This window comes from Caenorhabditis elegans, chromosome X, assembly GCF_000002985.6.
Source record: "Caenorhabditis elegans chromosome X".
Classification (NCBI taxonomy): Eukaryota; Metazoa; Nematoda; class Chromadorea; order Rhabditida; family Rhabditidae; genus Caenorhabditis; species Caenorhabditis elegans.
Window position 1 is genome coordinate 12,637,356 of NC_003284.9, and position 20,017 is coordinate 12,657,372.

General features: G+C 34.1%; 2 protein-coding genes, 1 long non-coding RNA gene and 6 other non-coding genes across 9 annotated transcripts; 3 read left to right on the plus strand and 6 right to left on the minus strand.

The window, feature by feature from the left end:
* Window positions 1-1,100: 1,100 nt before the first annotated feature.
* Window positions 1,101-3,204, minus strand: R09A8.5 (Protein TEX261). Its single transcript, NM_077710.8, has 5 exons — window positions 3,064-3,204; window positions 2,914-3,013; window positions 1,986-2,172; window positions 1,799-1,937; window positions 1,101-1,464 (listed from the first exon to the last, which is right to left on the minus strand). The coding sequence occupies exons 1-5, from the start codon at window positions 3,130-3,132 to the stop codon at window positions 1,333-1,335; spliced, it is 627 nt and encodes a 208-aa protein (NP_510111.1). The 5' UTR covers window positions 3,133-3,204; the 3' UTR covers window positions 1,101-1,332.
* Window positions 3,205-4,766: 1,562 nt separating this feature from the next.
* Window positions 4,767-4,893, plus strand: H36L18.3. Its single transcript, NR_072288.1, has one exon. It is a non-coding gene; the product is annotated as an Unclassified non-coding RNA H36L18.3 (non-coding RNA).
* A 399-nt stretch (window positions 4,894-5,292) lies between these two features.
* On the minus strand, window positions 5,293-5,432 carry H36L18.5. The gene has a single exon (NR_102219.1). It is a non-coding gene; the product is annotated as an Unclassified non-coding RNA H36L18.5 (non-coding RNA).
* A 4,329-nt stretch (window positions 5,433-9,761) lies between these two features.
* Window positions 9,762-14,132, plus strand: zmp-5 (Peptidase metallopeptidase domain-containing protein; the record flags this gene model as incomplete). The annotated part of the gene is made up of 12 exons (NM_001346619.2): window positions 9,762-9,833; window positions 9,864-9,953; window positions 10,034-10,082; window positions 10,935-11,035; window positions 11,644-11,767; window positions 11,824-11,910; window positions 12,487-12,621; window positions 12,666-12,818; window positions 12,859-12,989; window positions 13,530-13,674; window positions 13,720-13,799; window positions 13,977-14,132. The coding sequence occupies exons 2-12, from the start codon at window positions 9,897-9,899 to the stop codon at window positions 14,130-14,132; spliced, it is 1,218 nt and encodes a 405-aa protein (NP_001333542.1). The 5' UTR covers window positions 9,762-9,833; window positions 9,864-9,896.
* Window positions 10,961-11,101, minus strand: H36L18.4. Its single transcript, NR_072289.1, has one exon. It is a non-coding gene; the product is annotated as an Unclassified non-coding RNA H36L18.4 (non-coding RNA).
* A 1,103-nt stretch (window positions 14,133-15,235) lies between the features above and the next one.
* On the minus strand, window positions 15,236-16,165 carry lep-5. Its single transcript, NR_149260.1, has 3 exons — window positions 16,105-16,165; window positions 15,542-15,788; window positions 15,236-15,493 (listed from the first exon to the last, which is right to left on the minus strand). It is a non-coding gene; the product is annotated as a long non-coding RNA lep-5 (long non-coding RNA).
* A 1,776-nt stretch (window positions 16,166-17,941) lies between these two features.
* Window positions 17,942-18,232, plus strand: C02B4.6. Its single transcript, NR_072290.1, has one exon. It is a non-coding gene; the product is annotated as an Unclassified non-coding RNA C02B4.6 (non-coding RNA).
* On the minus strand, window positions 17,947-18,091 carry C02B4.9. Its single transcript, NR_072291.1, has one exon. It is a non-coding gene; the product is annotated as an Unclassified non-coding RNA C02B4.9 (non-coding RNA).
* A 1,084-nt stretch (window positions 18,233-19,316) lies between the features above and the next one.
* On the minus strand, window positions 19,317-19,457 carry C02B4.13. The gene has a single exon (NR_072292.1). It is a non-coding gene; the product is annotated as an Unclassified non-coding RNA C02B4.13 (non-coding RNA).
* Between the last annotated feature and the right edge of the window lie 560 nt (window positions 19,458-20,017).

Sequence of the window (20,017 nt, forward strand, 5' to 3'; positions counted from 1 at the left end):
AAGGTTTTCATGCATATCGATGTTATAACGAAGAAAACTTTCGAAAAGCTAGACATATTTGTGATAGATCTGGTGTTGTCCATAAATATCAAGTTACAAAGTTTCCAGACAGCGGAACAAAACCATGTCTCTTACTCATTTCACATTCACATACATTACCAATTCTTGCCCTCATTCTCGAATTCCATCTTTTTTGTTTAAATTTTTAATACTGATTTTGTTCTTGGGATCTTGCCAATTTACATGTCAAAGACGCGTTTGGCTAAAAAGCCGCCGAACAGCATCTTGTGTATGCACTTTTTCATAACGCTATGATTTTTGCGCAACTACATGATTGCGCATCTTTACCGTCTCACCTGTCCGACCGTTTGACACACGGGAGACACTGTACGACGAACGAAGCTGCCCGATCAACCCAATAGATGAGGATGATGGCATTTTAAATGTGTTGGCTGTATATGTGATTCTAATTGAGAAAGTTTGATAGAAAGTGATTTGAGTATATAAGAAGGGCTACTGAAGTGGGAAAGTTTTGAAGAGAAACTATGAATAAATGTATTATTGAGTAGGGCTTCGCTCCACACTGTGGTTTTTGAACCACTTTTTTTGAAGAAACTTGCTTGAAATGTTGAAACTTTTTTTCTATACTGAAATTTTATTAACTTTTTCCTAATTGGAAGTTAATACCATTTCCTCTGAAATTACAGAAAATCTGAAATGTATGGGTCTATCTTTGCAAAAATTTAGTGTTTGATGGTTAGAAACTTAGAATATGTGACTTCAATCTTTGGACCCTTTGAGTTCTGCTCCCTAATGACACGTCGCAGACATACAAATGTCTTGAAGTGTTCTGGTTATGTAATTTTTTTTTGTTCCGCAGAAGCTGGCAGAGTTTACAAGCGTGCGACGTGGTTCAACTTTCATTCAAAGCTTTATAAATGGGACATAGGTAAGCAATTCGAATGCTTAATGCAAAAAAAATCATCAAAAAAGCTCACAGCCCCGTCCTTCTCTGCCGAAAAACGCAGGTTAAGGATCGATTGCCAAATTTTAGCAGTACTACAAATTTAACGGTGTGCAGAACACTGGTGTCTAAATGCTTTTTCAAATATTTACACTTTTATTAAAAATAAAAATCTTCTTGCATCACGTGGTTGTTCACAAAAAAGTATGCAAATTTACATACTTACAATTGAAGGAAAACAAAATTATTACATGAGAAATATTGTACTCAATAATTTCAAGGGGGATCCAATGATTGTGGAGATTCAAAAACGACCCGCATGTTAGATTTCGGTACGCTTCTGTTCACGTAATGCGTCTGATAACTGATTAATTAACGGGTTTTTTTCCATACATAGCTTGCTCAATTGGCTGTTCGAGGACAATGACTGTGTGCATTGGTTGTGTTGGACGGTAGTCTGCGGGGTTCATTCTGTTACGGCGGGTTCCTCTTGAATAGATCTGTAATAAAAATAGTGATCAATAATCATGATAATTAGATGCACTAATCATTCTAAAAAGGTTTTTTTGGAGCATCGTATTTTTTTGTGGTAATTTTGAAAATATTGCTTAAAAAGACAAATTGTAACCGTGTGCATCCAAAGTATAAAACGTTTAATAAATTTGAAATCAAAGAAATGACAGAATGTATAAAACATTAGGACCTTTAAAATTTGAAATTTCTTTAAAATTTCTAAAATAAATTTCTTTAAAATTTTTTTAAAATTTCTTAGCAATTTTGTATACCTTGCAGTATTTTTTTTTGAAAATTATTTTTCTAAATAAAAAAAGTTACCTGATAGCACCGGTAACCTATAGCAGCCAAAATTAGGTGAAAGAAGAAAATGAAAATCAGATGCAGATCCAGTTTTACCATTTGCTTTACTGTCTTGTGTTCATTGTCATAGTGAAGAGCGGGGAGCACAATATTTGGCCTGAACATACTTAATTATAACTACACCGGGAATGAAGTTCAGATTTACCTTTCATCTTCATGTCCCTGTACTTGAAACATTTTGATGATGTACAGGAAAATGACGCCAACCAAGCAGACACATCTCACAACTTCTGCGATCACAAATGGAAGGAAGAGAAGTGGTCGTTCATTGAAAAGCGCGTTGATGAGCACCAGGAAGCAAATCATTTCGAATAAGAAGAGGATCGCATGGCCTGAAATTTCTAACGATCAAACACCAGTTATTTTGAAATGGAAAATTCAAAGTTACATATATACCGTATTTTTTCTCATTTGCATGTCATAGATTAACAATTTTTGAAACTTTTTGAAAACGAAAAAGGAAACTGATAGACAAAACGTAGTCAAATAATAATTTAAAAAATCTTCAGGGCAATACAAAACTGGCAGAAATATTGATTGATAAAAAGTTTGCATATTTTCTCTTTTAACTATACATTTGTCAAAAATTGCTATACATTTTTTATGGTAGTTCAAAACGTTCGGGAAAAAAAATGCATATTGACATTTTTTGAATTATCATTTTTGACTGCATTTTTTTGTCGTTTATCTCACATTATTTAGTTAACATATAAAGCCGATGGGTAACCAAAATTGACAAAAATTGGTCACCTATCAGTTTTGAATGCACGTTAATCAACAAAGTAATATGAATTAAAATACCCAAGATATGCAACAAAAGATGATAAGCAGAAAAAAAAATAACTTCCCATTGCTCTGACATGGAAAATTGTCCCAAATTGGAGATTTTAGCTAAATTAAGTTTTTTTTTGTTGACTTTTTCAAAAAAGTTCTACCACGAAATTTGAGCACATGGCCTTTACGTTCAACATCCCCAACCTTTATTCCTTCTTTATCATATACATACATATTCAATCTTTTTTTCCAGCTACAGGCATAACGGAATCTATGATCGTATTGCAAAATTTACTCACCAACTGATGGAACAACTAATTTGAAATGATCGATGAAGAAAAACTGAGCAATTCCTGCTGCGAACAGTAAAAGAAACATTACTGAGCATAATATTGACTTCTGAAATACATAATTTGTTTATTTTTAAAAACTCCTAGAATTTTCATTACCTTCATGCTCACATTACATGTTTTCCCGGATGAAGTTAACCATTCGTCAATACCAAAAAAGTATATCATTTTTTGACCGTTCGAAGACTGGAGGAGAATCAAGATTCACGCGATTTCGAAAAAATATAAGGTGTTTTTTCTGCAATAAAAAGAAAATTTAAACGACAACCTTTGTTGAATAGTTAGATACAAGTGTCTGAAGAAATAAAATAAAAATGCAGATGGTTTGAAAACAAGAAATTGAGTAGAAATTTTTTATGCTCAATTATTATATCAAACGTCACTATGATTAATCGAGTCGAAGGTGTTTTTGTTAGAATATTTTCGAGAATGGGACTCTGAAAAATAAAGTCAGGTGAAGTGTGCAAACTAGTCTAGTAATTGTATATTTATGAGATGGGAGCTAATTTAAATAGGCATTGCAAAAATACTCAAAAAATTTAAAATAAACACACAGGATCGTCACCGATTTCGATACATTATGTGCTAAGGAAGATTCCGAATTGGAAAGAAATTGCAGTGAACATTTTGTTGAGACGTTTTTAAATTTTTTGAGAATTCAACAAAAATGCTTAAATTTTCAAAATTGGCTGATTGATTTATAAAACTACATCAAACTTCTTCCCAAACTCAATCCCTATTTTCCAATAGTAATTTTCCAAATTCTCGACTGGCCGCCTCGCCATTAATGGTCAATTAAATGCCTCTCAACACGCTTGAAGACGAGGTTGTTGCCTCTTCAGGTCATCAAAAAGAGGAGAATGATCGTCATAAAAAGTAAAGAAGACGTCGAGAAAGCAGAAATTTGGTGAGTGAAGACGGAGAAAACAAAAGTGAGTGTGATGGGTGTGGAGGAACAGTGTGAAAGAACTCAAACAGAACAATATGTTTTTTTTGTACCGAAAATTAGTTAGTATTGGTGCTCAGTACAGTTTTTTTTAATATTCAGAAGAAGTAATTGTAATTAAAACATGAAAAGTAAAATAAAACTTCAAACTCAAACCTAAGATGGTCAAAATGAATTAGACAGTAGGAAGAAAGTACCTCTTCAAGTTATCCAAACTACTAGACAACTCTTACGTTTCCCCCATTTTTTACTGCATGACGTCAAAATGCAATTCTACGTTTTATTTTGTTACAGAGGGATGACCATTGACATCAGGAAGGACGTGAAGCATAAAAATATTCCCTTCTGGATGTTCACCAAACAGAAATAGCAAAGAATGACAAAGTTCGAGAAAGCTCTCAGCTAACGAGAAAATAGAAATTGTATTGAGATGAGTTGTATGTATTGAATGGGATTTGAAAAAATTGAATAAAAAACGGTTGTATTAAAATACTAATTTTAAACTTCAAACAATATAAAAACTGTCATAATCTAGATTAAATCAGTTAGAGGCAGAAATGTTTGTCAACTACAACAGACATATGAGAAAAACTTTGTTTATAGTTAGAATTTTAATACTGACAAAAGCAAAGGCGCAGTGCCTCGGGAAATTGTCGCCTTTTTGTGAAAATCTATTCTACCGGAACAAATTGATATGATTGACGGACGCCAAAGCCAGAAGAGGTTGAACAAAGGAAGCGGCGAGAAAGTAAAGGACAGCGTGTTTATGTTTGATTTGAAATGGGTGAAAAGGGAGGAATAACATGAAAAGGAGTAAGAAGCTGGCGGCAAAATATTCGAATTTAGAAAATAAGGAAAACCAGGCGTAAAACTCTCACTTCCGATGTGCATCATCATCGGAAGCAAAGGGTAAAGGTGAATCATAAATGATAGGTCAGCTTGTGAATGGAAAACGTTACATCAAATGTAAAAATGGAAGGCGTTGGCTGTAAAAAATACTGTTTGCTCATGTGGACACACTTCCGCTTCCTTTAGGTATTCATTTTCTGTTTGGTGCAACAAGCGGTTGTCCCAAGAGTATTTTTTTACGCTCAAGGTTTCAAAAGGTTCATTCTAGTTAGTAAAGCAGATTTGAATGTAATTTCAGTATAGTAAATTAGTATTAATTCATACTAATTACGATGAGAAAGAAAAGAAAACCTTGTTACCAAAGTTTTTCAAAAACCTTTTTTTAAGTAATTTTGGCAATTGTCTTTATTTTTTCAAAAAAAATGAAATTTTTAAACTATCAAAAAATGTTTGGAACGTTTTTTTTTTTAAATATATTTAGTTATTTTCGAATATTACAAATATTCTCCGAAAAATTGCAGTTTGTAACAGAAAAAAACTTAAAATGTGCTGATGGAAAAGACATTGTTGAATCTAATGCATCAAACAGTTGAAAAACGAAACAAATTTCTAATTCAAATTGCATTTCGAATTAAAAAAAACTGTTGCTCTTTTCTGTTTTCAATAAAGCCACATAAAATATTCCAGAAAAGAATGGAAAAACAATAATGCAAATGTCAGAAAAAGGGATAATATATTGTTTGGCAAGAGAATCTATCCTTAATTAACGAGAATGGAACGAAAGATGACCGTAGAAAAATGGAAAACAACAAAAAAAAAAACGGCTTTTCTTGTTTTTAAATGAATTCGTTTTCAAGAGTGAACAAATTCTTTAAATAAATCAATAACAAAAACTGAAAAAAAAACAAAACACTGTGATGATCGAAAAGAAGGTAAAATAGTTAGAACAGAACCGGCTGGTCGACCCTCAAAGTTTACCATTGAGCGGACATAAGACGGGAAATAGTGTGATGGGACTGAAGACTCAGAAGTTGAGGGATTGGGAGAGGAAAAACTTGAAAAGAGGAAATGACACGTGAGTTTTTTTACAGTTCGCTTGCGCACATAGTTGTTTACAAAAGGTGTGCAATATACGGTACTTGTGTATTATTTCTCCTCATTTTCAAAAATAAATTTTTAAATAAAAACGTTTGGATTTTTTGTATTTTTATATTTTTCGGCTTAGAAAATAATCATTTCAAAGCCTAAAAAGAAAAACTGGGCATCAGGTTTATTAAAATGTATGGAAGTATATGGAAGTTTGATTAATTTTAAAAATGAGGGGAAATAATACACAAGTGCCCAATATACAATGGGCGGAGAAACAATAAGATAACGGATTGGGGTATAGGTCGATGCACCATAATTGAGTTCAGAGCTGGCTGTACCATTTGTTGATGATATGAAAACAGTAGAGTCATCAGATAGAAGATGGGTTATATTCAACATATAAAGGGCGGAGAGAGAATAAGGTAAGTAAGAATGTCGAGGAATTGGAACGCAATCATAATTAGTGAAAAAACAGTATTAATAAACTGAGGATAACGAGTGAGTGACGAGGCAAAAAGTACGATCGCGTATATTGGAAACAAAAAAGTTAGTTACGAAATTTTTTTCAGAAATCAGCAATTTTATTCCCACTTTTTTTGCAATAATTGGAAAAAACGTCAGAACTTTGAAATCCTAGAATCGAAACTTTGGGTGCACAACTATAATAAGAAGAAATTTTTGAACACAACAGAACTTAACTATTTAATTCCTCGGAGCATCACGGACTACAAAGAATGTCACGTTAATTTTAAGCTGCGAAAAACTTGTAACACGTGTTTGCAACAAGTTCAAGTGTAACTCTTTGAGAAAAAGTTAATCTTGAACAAGTTTCGTGTGGAACGAAACATTTCAGTGGTTTCTGCAGTTCTCAGGGTAATTAGAAAGCTTCATACTTTTGTTTTAATTGACAATCACAACAATCAAACAAAATCGAAAAATTTACAACAAAGGAATACAACCGAATCGACGGGAAGTCGCCCGTTAGAAGGACCACCCACCGAGATATTTGCGTGAAGATTTCATTGTCGACTAAAAAGGCAGTTGGAAGACATTAAGAAAATTTACGATCACTGAAAGATTCTCGATTTCGACATCATCAGCGTACGCCACTTTTGTTTTTTCGGCTAGTGACTCATAGAGAGAGTGGATTCAATAAGAAAAATAGTTGGCCGCCAAGAGTTTTATTTGTGTTCTTCTTTGAAGAGCTTACACCAAGTTCAAAAAATTTGACTGTTTACCGATAAGATTAGATTTTGCGAAATGAATATGACATGAGTCGACAGTAATTTTTTCGAATGCAAAGGCTCTCATAATGTAGTGCAGGAGCCCACATTTTTTTCTTACCACCGTTCGAATGAATCTACTTTATCAATACGGGGTTGCGCGGCAATTAAGAACTTTGACAAATGCTAATTTCTAAAGTTTCTGACCAGCGGCAATTTGGAAAGTTGTCGGAATTATCAACATGTGTAGTATCAATATTTCAAAATCAAAATCTTTTTCACAGATATGTTTGGGAATATTGAGTTATCAATAACTGAAACAATTTTTGAAATAAAATCCCGTGGTAACTCATTCGTAAACTCGAGTTGAGAAAAAAATCATTGGGTAAGCGCATCTTTGGTCAACAAAATTTGGGACATGGATAAAGCGATAAACAGGGGCGAAATGCTGGTTTTGAAACACAAACTGAGGGAATGAGGGTAAAGAGAAACAAAAAAGAAAAAAGAAGAAAGGAGAAGAGTGAGAGAGCTAACAAACTGATGGCTGGGCACGATTAGAAACCGACATGATGTTGACGCGAAAGAATTTGGTGGTTGGAATACGAGGATGGGGTATTTTAAGTTAAAACTTCTCTTTTTCTCATGTATTGAATATCAGAACGTTAAACTTTGAACGAGTAAAGTTAGAATGTTCGCTGGATGGGAAGGGTTGAACATTGAAGCTTTGATGTGTTTCAAACAAAAATTGTGAAAGCTAACTTGTACAGAAATGTTGCGAAATACTCTAGGGATAAGAGAGCACAAAAGTCAATAAACTTACAATTTGAAAATGTGCCTTTTTTCAAGAAAAAGTTTCATCAAAATAGTTAAATTCTTACAGTTTGTTTTCGATCTACCGGTAGAGCTAAGTTCCTTTCAATGAGCGGGGGCTGCCCAGGTCACTTTAAAAACATTATAGATTTTTTATTCTTGAAAAATCTCAAAGGAGGAATAAAAAAGGCATGGAAATAACCCCTAAGAGTACGAGATGGTTATATTGAAGGACGAAAAAGTCAATATAGGCAATCTTCGATATTTTAAATGTTCATGCTCGGTTTTGTTAGATGTGGTTCAAAAAAGTTCAAATTGAAGAAATGGTTTTGGCAGAAAAAATCTGAACAATAGACTCATTATGTTGTTTTTCAAACCAATTTTACAGTACTTCAGAGAATTGTTCTTAGTTTTTTGCATATATATATATATATATATATATATATATATATATTCAAATTGAAATTGAAAAAAATACAATAAAAATCCGGCAAGTGGTACGTCGTCCATTACGTTAGCTAGAACATTCACACAGAAAAGCTAAACAGTAATTTTTATTTTCATGAACACTTACTCTTCAATGTCATAATATTTTTTAAATTGCCAATCGGAAATCATTCCCATCTAGATTTATGAAAATTTATGAAAACTCGCGTCCTTGGACCCGAACACTCACAACACATTTGTTGGAAGAAGGAGTGACGAGCGTGGAGGGACGGAAATGAGGACATTGAGAGACGCACAGTTAGAACACCGATGCGTGAAAGGGAATGAAAGGCCGCTTGAGAGGATGACAGATCTGATGGAAACTCCAACTTTTGAGATTCGGCTAATGGGAGGAAAGGAACACAGCACTTGAATCTTGCATGCGGATTGGGTTACACTTTGAGATTGAAATGTGGGATAAGTGCTTAGGAAGGTCTAATAAATATGAATCATCAAATCTTTGAACAAAATATGAAATTATTTTTTTTTGTATGGCGTGTGTGGTGATGAATTTAAGTTTTAAAATCTTATAAATAAATCACAGATTTAAATAATTATTGTTCAACTCTTTCAAAAACCTCTCTCAATTAAAAAACTCAACATTCTGACGTTTTTAATTGAGCTGGAAAAAATATTTATTCACAAGAGAATACAATCACATTTCAGGAAAACCAGAAGAACTAAAACAAGCAAAATTAGAGATGTAGCACCAAGTAAAAAAACTTTTGATGAAACGTTGTGAATAATACAATTTTCATATGTTTGTTACAAAGCTCCATTTCATCCAGAAAACGTTAGTGCTTGTTCACAATTAAAGCCTTAAGTATAAGAAAAACAATATCATTTTTAGACACAGCTATGTACTACACAATTACCAAAGTGTTATTTCAAGTGTATTACTGAATATTATGCATTTACATAAAGGTGGAGTGAGGCTAGTGGGGAAATCATTGAAACTCCTTTTTATGGTTTTAAAACATCCGAATAACATGGTAAATTTTTCAAACAAACTTGGAAAGTCTTTATTTTGAGGCAAGAAAATTGTGAGAGCTGAGTTTTCCAATTGGGCGTACTTCGTCTTGTAATCATTCATACATACTACAAAAATACCTCAGGGCAATTTAATTAACTATCATTTCAATACTGCCTAAAGAAACATCCGTGAAACCCACCACTTGTTCAACACAACTCAGGCTTCACATCTTACGTCTTCCACTCTTGTTTAGTACTTTATCTGATTACTCGCAAAGAATAATCTTGTTTTGATCCTTCAAAACATCTGGAATCTCAGAACCCTCAAAGCAGATGTCGTGAGTTGTCAAGGAGGCGGCTCGCTGAGTAAAACAATGGCTCATAAAAGGGTGACTGAACGTCAACCGCACCGCCTCAACAATACAAGCGTTTTGCCTTCCATGACGAATTGCGCCCAGCCTCTAACCCGCTAATTACCATAGACCGTTGACCTTCCATTGCTACTTCTTACGTACTAACTTACTACTCTTGGTCCAAGTTCTCATCGTAATCCGATTATGACCGTTTGGCGGCGGTGGTGGTACCTCTACATCTTATCTGGATTCATCATCAATGTAAGTTATTGAGTTAATATTTGCCGTTCTAGGTGTGGTGGCAGAGGTGTTATTAATGAATCAAAATAAGGTCATTGCAGAACGTAATGTTAGAATCGAAATCGCGTGTGAAGCGGTATTCAATTGAAGGTGAGAGGAAAGTGTCAAATTCCATATGAGACTTTTGAAAATCACATGATTTGTTCAACTAACAGGAGATGTATATAAATAGATTCTCCAATTATTAATTAGTTTCAAATGCCTGAAATTATTAAATATCATAACATAACTTTTCAAGTCAAAAATCGGTCAAAACTCAACTTTTTTGGTAGTCCAGTTTTATTTTTTTAATTATGCTCAAAATATTTATATTTCAACGTTAAGGGTTCGACCATCCGACAGTTTTTTAGATTTTTACAAAATGGTTCGAACTCAGTTGTCACCACTCTTTGGTTCAAAGTATACATTTTCCAAAGTTTTATTTTTAAGTTTTATTACGATGTTTTGCCATTTTAGCGTCATAGCATTAGGTTTTTATAATTTCTAGGTCTGTTCAATGGCTCGAGATGGGTCGACCTAAAACTTCCAAATTTAAAAAAAAATTGTGGAAAAACGTGCTTAAACGGTAAATCTCATAATTTTCGTATCGAAAAAAAATTGTAAAGAATATGAAAAAGTTTTTAATTTTCGGTTTTACACTCCACATTTAATGCACTTTAGAGTTTTGGTAATAATAAAGAAAATAGGAAAATCAAGCTGAATAATATGCATAATCAACAATATAAAATCGGAAGAATATAATAAATGTTATGAGTAAAAACTAAAATATCCTTGAGAAAGGTAAAGCGTAAACTTATATTTTGATGGCTTACAAATTGTTGACAATTAACAAATACAGCCAATTATAATATATAACTTTTTCTGAAGCTAAAACAAACTTATTGACCAAATTTAGAATAATGAAATAAATTATGTAAAAAAAACTAGCTTCATCAATTTTAGGATCATACTGGGGAAAGAGCGTTATAACGTACCGATTAAAGCAACCCAGTCAACGGATGAGTTTGAGCCAACAAAAAGCAGTATTTGCAAGAGCATTCGCGGTACGCCACTTTTATGTTTGCAAGCACAAAGCGCGGCGTATTACAATCATCTCGTCATCCTCTCACCTTGTTTCGGGTAAATCAAATATGAATACGTGTTGTGGTGAGAAAAAAGTTCCGCGTTTGGAGTTGGCTTTATTGAATGCTAATGATAACAATTGAGCAACAACAAGAAATCATGACAGTTTCACAGAAAAACTGCCAAACATCCAAGATACTTCGCACTCAAAAATAAGACTTTTAAAAGTTATAATTTTGTTTGATTTTCGCTTATGTGAATTGTGAATGTTACATTCAAATATAAGAGAAAAACGTTAGTATTTTTTCAAGAAGGCCGGGTAGCCAAAACTCGCCCTCAGTGTAAGAAATTACAAACTGTCTCCAAGCAAAAAAACCAGAACTTTAAAAATCATTGCTAAAAACTCAGAACGCCTTTTTGTGTAGGCGGGAAGAAAGTTAGAAAATCTACTTAAAAGCACAAAGTGCAAGAGCTTAATTAGTCGTAAAAGTGACTCGAAGCCTGTCAAAGCATAGGATTTTGTGAAGAGGCAATGCTCTCAAAAAAATGCAAAAGTACATACTAATTGAATTTTTGTGTCATTTTGTATACATGGGAAGAACACACTCGTCTCTGGTTTGTCGCCGTGGATGATGAAGATGAGCAGAAAGCCAACATTGATATCGTTTTCGCCGCCGGCGATCATGAAGACGGAGAGCCGTTCGATGGGAAAGGTTTTTCTTTTTTTGATATTGCTATCTTATTTTTTACATTTGTATTTATGTTGCAGGAAACATTCTAGCTCATGCATTTTTTCCCAGATACGGAGGAGATGTGCATTTTGATGAAGACGAACTATGGAGCGCCAACAAAACAAGTATAGTTTTTCTTTTTAGTATTAATCATAAAAATGATAGTTTCTTTCTCTATACAAACAAAGTCGAAAATTCGAAAATGTTTTTAAAAGTTCAAGGTTGATATTTGATAATGTTTAGCATTATTCAAATTATTTTGAACTAACTCCAGTTTTTTGTTTTGTGGACATTAGATTATAGACATGATAGACATTAGAAATTATTTATAGACATGCATTTAATCTGTATTAAAATTTGAAACACTGAACTTGTTGTGTTTTTCGTATTCTCACAAACAGGCTTTTGAACTAATCATATCTCGTTTAATTAAACTGGGCAAATTTTCACCAACGAAGGAAATCTTATTTTATTTTTTTAATTTGTGGCAATTTGAGAATGTATTTGAGAATTTTACGCCCGTTGGAGTGATATTAACAAAAACTTGAGTGAATGAGTTCTGGAATTAAGAGAATTGAGAAATATAATATTAAATTCATCTAGGATGAAGAACAATGTTGAGAGTTCTAAATAAAGTTTATGTATTTCCAATAACTTTTAATTGGACAACGTTTTCTCTATTCCACTTAAGATTTATTCAGAAGGTGTTGACTTATATGCAGTGGCAGTTCATGAAATAGGCCATTCCCTGGGCTTGAAGCACTCTTCAAACCACTTATCCATTATGGCTCCGTTCTACAAACAGTACACGGGAGCAGTTATGCATCTCCATCAAGGTACATTTTTGTAGCAAATTAAAAATAAACTAATTCTATGACAGATGACATTTCTGCTGTAAAACGGTTATACGGGGCACCAGTAAAAATACGAAAAAAAGCGTCAGAACATCACATTTGGAGATCTGAACTGTGTACTAAACCGTACCTTGATGCAGTTACCACATTGAAGAACGGAACAATTTTGGCGTTCAGAGGTATTACATAGAAACTTCTAAAAGCATGTGTTAGTTGCAGGTAAGATGTTTTTTGAACTGAAGACAACACGAAAATGGCTGTTGCCAAGGAAAATAAATCGCATTTTTCCATTTGAGGGTCCATTAGAAGCAGCTACCACCGATAGACATGGGAATGTATATTTTTTCAAAGTAGGTTGAAATGGAAAATAACAAAGAAATTTCAAAGTCCGTTATGATATTTTGCATTAAACAAGAATTTCTCCCATGGCAATTTTTGATATTCTACTTTTAAAATTCACAAGAAAAAACATGATATCTTATTTCGTTTGTTAGTACGACTGCAATACTATTTTTCGAACACTTCCCCTCGTATCGCCTGACAGGAAGTGCAATACTAATTTTCTGACAATTTTTTTGCATTAGATTATTTGTTTTTATCAAGAAGAACAAGAATTTCAATTAGCTATTCAGAAAAATTGGGATTAAAACATAGTAACAAAAAATACAACACATCTAACTATTTTTGTAAGTTAGCAAATAAACAAGAACCATTGAAAACGTATTAAAGTTTTTGAGCGGTCTTGGAACAAAGAAAATTCTACCAATAGGGAGTGCAAGTCTAATTTTCAAACAGTTTTTGAATGTGCAGTACTAATAAAGTGTGTGAGACTATTAGAAAAACCATATAAATGGAATAAATCAAATATTAATCAGAGGAATGATTTCCAGAAAGACACATACTGGGTGATGACGAAACACGGGGATATGATGAACGGGTATCCAAAGAAGATTTCACAGGGACTCACAGACACTCCTGATGGAATCAATGCAGCTTTATATTACCATGAAGATGGAAAACCATATTTTTTCAAAAGTATGCAGAGAGAAAGTTATCGTATCGAATTATTCACAATTTTAGAATCTTATTTCTGGCAATATTCTCGTTACGGAAAACACAAGTTATGGCCGCGTGCAATTGTGTCGATTTTTGAAAATCAGGTACCTATAGTTTCATGGTTAAGAGTTTCAATAACTGTTTATTGCAAACGTCATTTTTTTTCCAGGTCATCAAAATTTACTGTTGGTTTCAGTTTCAAATCTGAAAAAAACATTTTTTTTATTTCCCAAGTGAAAAATTACAAATTTTCTGTTCATAAAATTTACATATCTTTTCAGAATTCACCTCCTGAAATTGATGCTGCATTCCAGTTGAATAATACTTCGTCTTTTCTGTTTCATCAAAATAAATATTGGAAAGTTAGCGGAGATCCGATGCGGATAGAAAAAGGATTTCCAAGGTCTCTATCAAGAGATTGGTTTAATTGTCTCTGATTATTCATGTTTTCTCTTAATAAAACCTTTCTTTAAAAGAGCAACACTGCAAAAAGTTTGAACGGCTGCAGCGGCTACTGTAACAATGGCCTGATGTGCGCCATAAATGTAAGACTTCAATGTATTTATGTTGTTGGCAGATCAAGTGGGGATTTCCTCTCTTTGCTGTTTCTCTTTGCCCCAATGGGCGAAATGAGCTTTGAATGATTTGTTCGTGGAAAGATGTGATTGTTCCAGTTGTTTTGTAGGGTTTTTCTCAATAAATGTGCCACACGAGACTAATTGCTCAAAACTGTAAAACTCAAAAGCCTAACACAAAATCGCGAAATTCGTTTTTAATTCGGCGTTTTTTTCAGATCAAAGTAACAAGAATCGGGCCGAAATAACTAACAGTAAGTGTCTCACTAAATTGAAGCTTGTATATACTTACTCTGGCTATAAGTCCCACACTTAAAATTTACAAAAATCGTGAATTGACAAAATATGTCGAAACTTATTTGCCGACCTAGTTAAAAGGATTTGAAAAATGCAAATCATTGAAGTAGAAGTACTAATAAGTTTTTTTCAACCGTTGCTCTCATAAAAAACGTGTTACCATAATTGGGCACACTGTAGCAAAAAATGTAAAATTATCCATGGTGTTTTTTGTCAATAAACCATCGAAAAATATGCAACTATTATTTTTTTCCTTTGTTCCCTTTTGATTTTTTTGATTTTTTCCCATTTTTTTTAAATAAAACAGCGCGATGTACCTAATATTTTTTTTCGCTCTGCGAGGTGCTGCACAATTTTGGTAACACCTTTTTTTTAAACAGTCATAATAATTTTCAGGAATTTTTGAGCTTAAAGTCCCATTATGAAACCCAGTCGTAAGCGGTCACTTTGGTTCCATTGAATCTAAATTGTTACTTCCATTTCAAAATTTATCTATCTATTACCAACTAAACTAAACCAGCATATAGAGTTTTGCACAATGTTTTGTGAGCTTGTATATTTGTCAATTTTTGTAAAATTCGGTTAAGATTTTTTTCTTTATCTGGAGATGATTTTCTTTTACATGTGAACCTGAAAATTTGTGAAGTGTAACGAAACAATAACATTTTCGGTCCCAACATTCTTTAATTCATCTAAAAATACAATAACCAGATACAGCGCCACCATAGATGCAGAAAAGTCCGAAGAGGTTGTGCATACATTGTTATGGTCACTGATCCACCAGACAGCTTTTGATCAGTTACAATTGTTGCCCAACAAGGCCTGAGGAGGGACGATAGCGACATCCAATTCCGATAAAACGGACCACCTAGTTGAACCAGTCGTTGTGTGATTTTATAATAATGTTGATGGCCACGGTATGCGCTCTGAAATCGCCAAGTTGTGAGGCTTCAGTAAAGAAAAATAAAACCTACAAACAAGTACGGCATATGGTCTAACTTTCGCGTGGCATAAGCGAATTTGACGATGTGAAAAGATGTTATTGACTTTTCGATTATCATTTAAGAAGTTGGAATGAATAATGGAAAACACCCTAATTGAACTCCAAGCAAAACGCAACAATTTGATTATTTGATGGGTGACATCGCATCGCAGCATCTTGTCACAACACTGGGCTTGTTGGTTTAGCATTACACCTGCTATCATCCCACTTACGATTGTCTGAAAATACAAAAAATTGAGCAATTATTATTTAAAAAAGCTTCCCATTATACTAGAGCAGACAACTATTTTGTAATACTATGCTCTATTATGCAACTTAAGGTAAGCTAAAATTGCGAAATTGTGGTGCACATTGCTACAAGAGCAAAGTATTTAAAATTAAAAATCTTCCTAATTATTTTGGTAGAACATAGTCTCATTTTTTGATTTATAACTTCTTTATTCAAATTTTGCGTCATCTACAAAATTCGATGGCGAATCGATCAATATTTCCATATAGAAAATTGAATTAAATTAAAGCCACCTGCAAACTTACCATAAGACAAATCGCGGACTGGAAGAGCCAGGCCTAAATTGCCCATGTCTTTGGGAAAACCCTGAAAATTGAAAATAATCGATAACTTAAATTCGATAAATATTAAAAGTTTAAAACAATAAAACACATAAGAAAAGTATAGTTTTAGATGGGTGAAATGAAAAGGGTGGCTTCATGTTTTTGTATAGACATTCGGAATGTCTGACACACTCTGGAACTGTGCTACTATTTCTGCCCATCGCGTCACTTGTTTTTCAATAGTGGCTGGTCTGAAAAAGGGGGGAACAGCGAACGGAGAGAGACGCTTGGGACATCGAAAACACCTTGGTACGACTAGTTTGTTATTTGACGGCTAATGTAGGCAGGGTAAAATCAACGGTGAGAATACAAATGATTAGTTTTTACTTTGAAATGATTGCTTCTAAAAGTTTGGGTACTGGGACAAGGCACATGATGTAAAATGGTGACCGAGAATTTCAAACGCGCCCCAATGTTAAATTGTTGATTGGTTGAACGGTGTACTTTGATAATTACAAAAAATCAATTGTCACTAATTAACAAACAATTTTGAATAAACTGTTTCCAAGAATTGCGAACTTTCCGTACATGCGGATCAATTTTGATAGCATTTCTAAATTTCAAAGTTTCTAGTTTACAAAATTTTTTAATTCATAATTATAACATTTTTAGAAGTAAACCTTCCGAGTTATTTTTGAGATCATACAAAACTTGTTATTGCTTTATTCAGATTGTTTTCGCAAGTCGTTTTTTTTAGTTTTATACCGTATGAATTTCTATTTTTAACTAAAGTTTAATCAGTATCAATTTTCTACTCGTTGGTTTTAGACTTGAGTTTTTAACTATAAATTCCTAATATTCAGATAAATTCGTGATAAAAAAGGTTATCTGCAAAAATCTTCGATTCTGAAAATGGACAAGTCAGATATGACATTTTGATATTTAGATTTTCCATTATGCAATGTTTATTTTTCCCGGTAATTCACAAAACTCTCTATCTATCCATAACTGAAATGTTTTGTTTTCTTTGACAAATACAACAAAACAAATTTAGCAAAACTTTGAATTTTCTGGAAAATACTCTTGTCTGCTTTCATAAATCTGATACAGTGAACATTTCCAAGACCCCGAAAGTTTAGGTTCAGTGTTCACCTCTCATGCTAACTGTTTATTCTTAAATTTCAGAGTTTATAGGACTAAATAGGACTGAATTAATGACAAAAACAATATTTTATTTGATAATAGTCAACACTTATTAACCACTGAGAGCATCTTCATCATGATATGAATTGCAAAACCGTTTTAGATTGTACATTTAAAACTCTTCAAGATTAAAATTCTAAATAAACAATTTAGTACACACCCGATGTAGTGAGGAGTCATTAGGTTTATATTCAAGTTAAAACTATACATTTACAAGGAAATATCTTTTTTAATGAGAAGCTGAAAAAATTGAAAATTCTAGCGACTGGAAAATCAGTTTCGAAAGCTATGTGGAAACTACTACTTAGAAAATTGATGAAAATAAGGAAACTAGATTAGAAAAGGTTTTCAGAAACTCATTATGGATCTTCCTTAAACAAAAGGCCGAGATGAAGCACCTAGAAACGCGAATTACCTTTTATACTGAAGACCTATTATTGAACACTAGACGAGACAAAAAAACGAACGGTATTGAAAAAAAAAACGAACGGAACACGATGACCCCAAACAAATAAGCTTCGGTGAGATGGTGATGGTCACTCTCACTGGACACCTAAAACGACAGGAGAAAGTTCTAGATACTAAAAACTGAACGCTCCTCCTCTCTCTCTCTCTCTCTCTCTATAAAATTGGACACCAGAGGGTCTCTGGGTGAGCGCCTCAAATCTCTGCGTTTCGCATTCTCGCGCCATCTCTGAGACGTTCGTTTGTGACTGACCCCCAGGCGCGGAGGGGGCACGCGGACTGGCACCGCCCTCCGTGAGTGTCCGCAACATTTTCCCCTCGTATTGCACACAAGTTCGCATGTACTTTTGCGTTCTGCCAAACCCGTTCCTCTCGTTTCTCTCCTCTCGGCGCGCTATCTTCTTCTCGGTTTTCATTGGCGCCGTGCACTTTTAGATGTGTTTTCGCTTTAGTAGCTGTGGCGGGCGCGTAGAAAGCAGCACACGGACGACGGCGCGACGGCGCCGCCCCGCCTTCCTCGGAGCCGACCGCACACTTCATGCTCTCAGTGTTTCAGTATCAGCCCGTGCCAGCACAACGCGTAAAGCCGCCGGCTCCCTGCTCGGCGCCTAGTAAAACGAGAGAACGCGGAACGACGAGAGGAATGAAGTCATGGATGCCTAAAAGTGCATCTGTGGGGTGGAATGTGGCATGAAGAAGAGTCGGGGTTGAAGAGATAAGGAAGAGCAGTTGTGTTTGAAGTGCAGAAAAAATTCTCATTCTCAATCTGAATACAAAGAGAATATGAAGGAACAAAGTTCAATGATAAAGAGGCAAATTGAAAATATTAGAATTTTGAATGGTTTTAGAAACTTTGAGTAGAAAATATGACATGTTACTTGAAAAGTTATACTGTCTAATTTAATTTTCTATGTACATAGTTTTAAATGCTCTAGAGCATTTATTAGGGTTACGTAAGTCTAAAAATAAAAACAATACGTGTGTTGATATTGAAAGATACTCTTTCTTGAATGGCGGTGTGAAAAGTCTTATGTTGGAACACCGATAATACATAATAAATGAATAAAATAAATGCGCATGATTATTTTACTATTCTTAACTCAAAATGCAAAGTAGCTTGAGAAAACCGTAAATTATTAAACTAATAGGGGAAAACAAAATATGTCCTTTTTATAAAATATCAAACTACTTTCGCTATGAGTTTTGGAAACTTGCAGCCGGTTAACAAATATAATGAAGCACTACAAAGCTAACGTGAAGTGAAATATTCAGTTTTCGTTTTCGAAACTCTTCCTTTTCTTCTCAAATAATATAACAAAAATGACAGATTATCCAACTTCTTGTCTTTCAGATTTATTATATTTAGTTATTAACAACTTTGATAAGGTTTAAGATTATCAGTTTGATTAACATTCAAATTAACTTGGCAACTTTCAATTTTTTTCACTTCTCCTTCCGTTTTTCAAGTGAAAGTGGAAAGTGAACGGTCACTAGGTCAGTATTCCTATCTCTCTCCTACATTTCAAAACTGTTCGTGTGTTCGTTTACTCTCCGCCATTGTTGTCCTACGAGGAGAGAAGTTCTCTGCGTGTCTCCCCTTCACCTTCTCTCTATCATCAGAGGCTGAACAGAGAAGGGAGCGAGGCGCCGAGAGGAGCGCTTGACTCCGCATCGCACGAACGCTAGGACACCGCACGGCACCGCCCGTTCTCTTTTCCTCCCTGTCCCCTCTCTAGAATTTCCGAATGCTGCCGCCGGGTGTGCAATGCTGGGGGAGCGAGGGACAGAGCCTTTCTCTCTTCGCCGCAATTCTTGGCGCTGAAGAAGGGTCCGCTGCCGCCGGCGACCAACGTCAAGCAATGTAAATAAAGTGCAGAAATGAATTGGCAAGGGTCGGTGAATAAGAAGACGTTTTCTTATAATGAAACATTAACTCTAAAATTGTAATAAACAAAGAAAACAATCCTGAAATAATGAGCTTACTTTACTTAATGTAGAAATGTTTGGGTTCAATAGTTAAAAAAAAAGGCCGTATCTGATTGAAGCTGGACATCAGTTTGAAAAAATCAGATACGGTGACATTGATATGATGAATAAATAGGTTAATGGATGAAAAATGAGAAAACGTTTTATCCACAAAAATAGTGTATGCCAATAATTTTTTTTGATGACCTATTTATATTCTTTGAATTACAAGAGAATTAACTGCAATGCTGATAAAAACCTT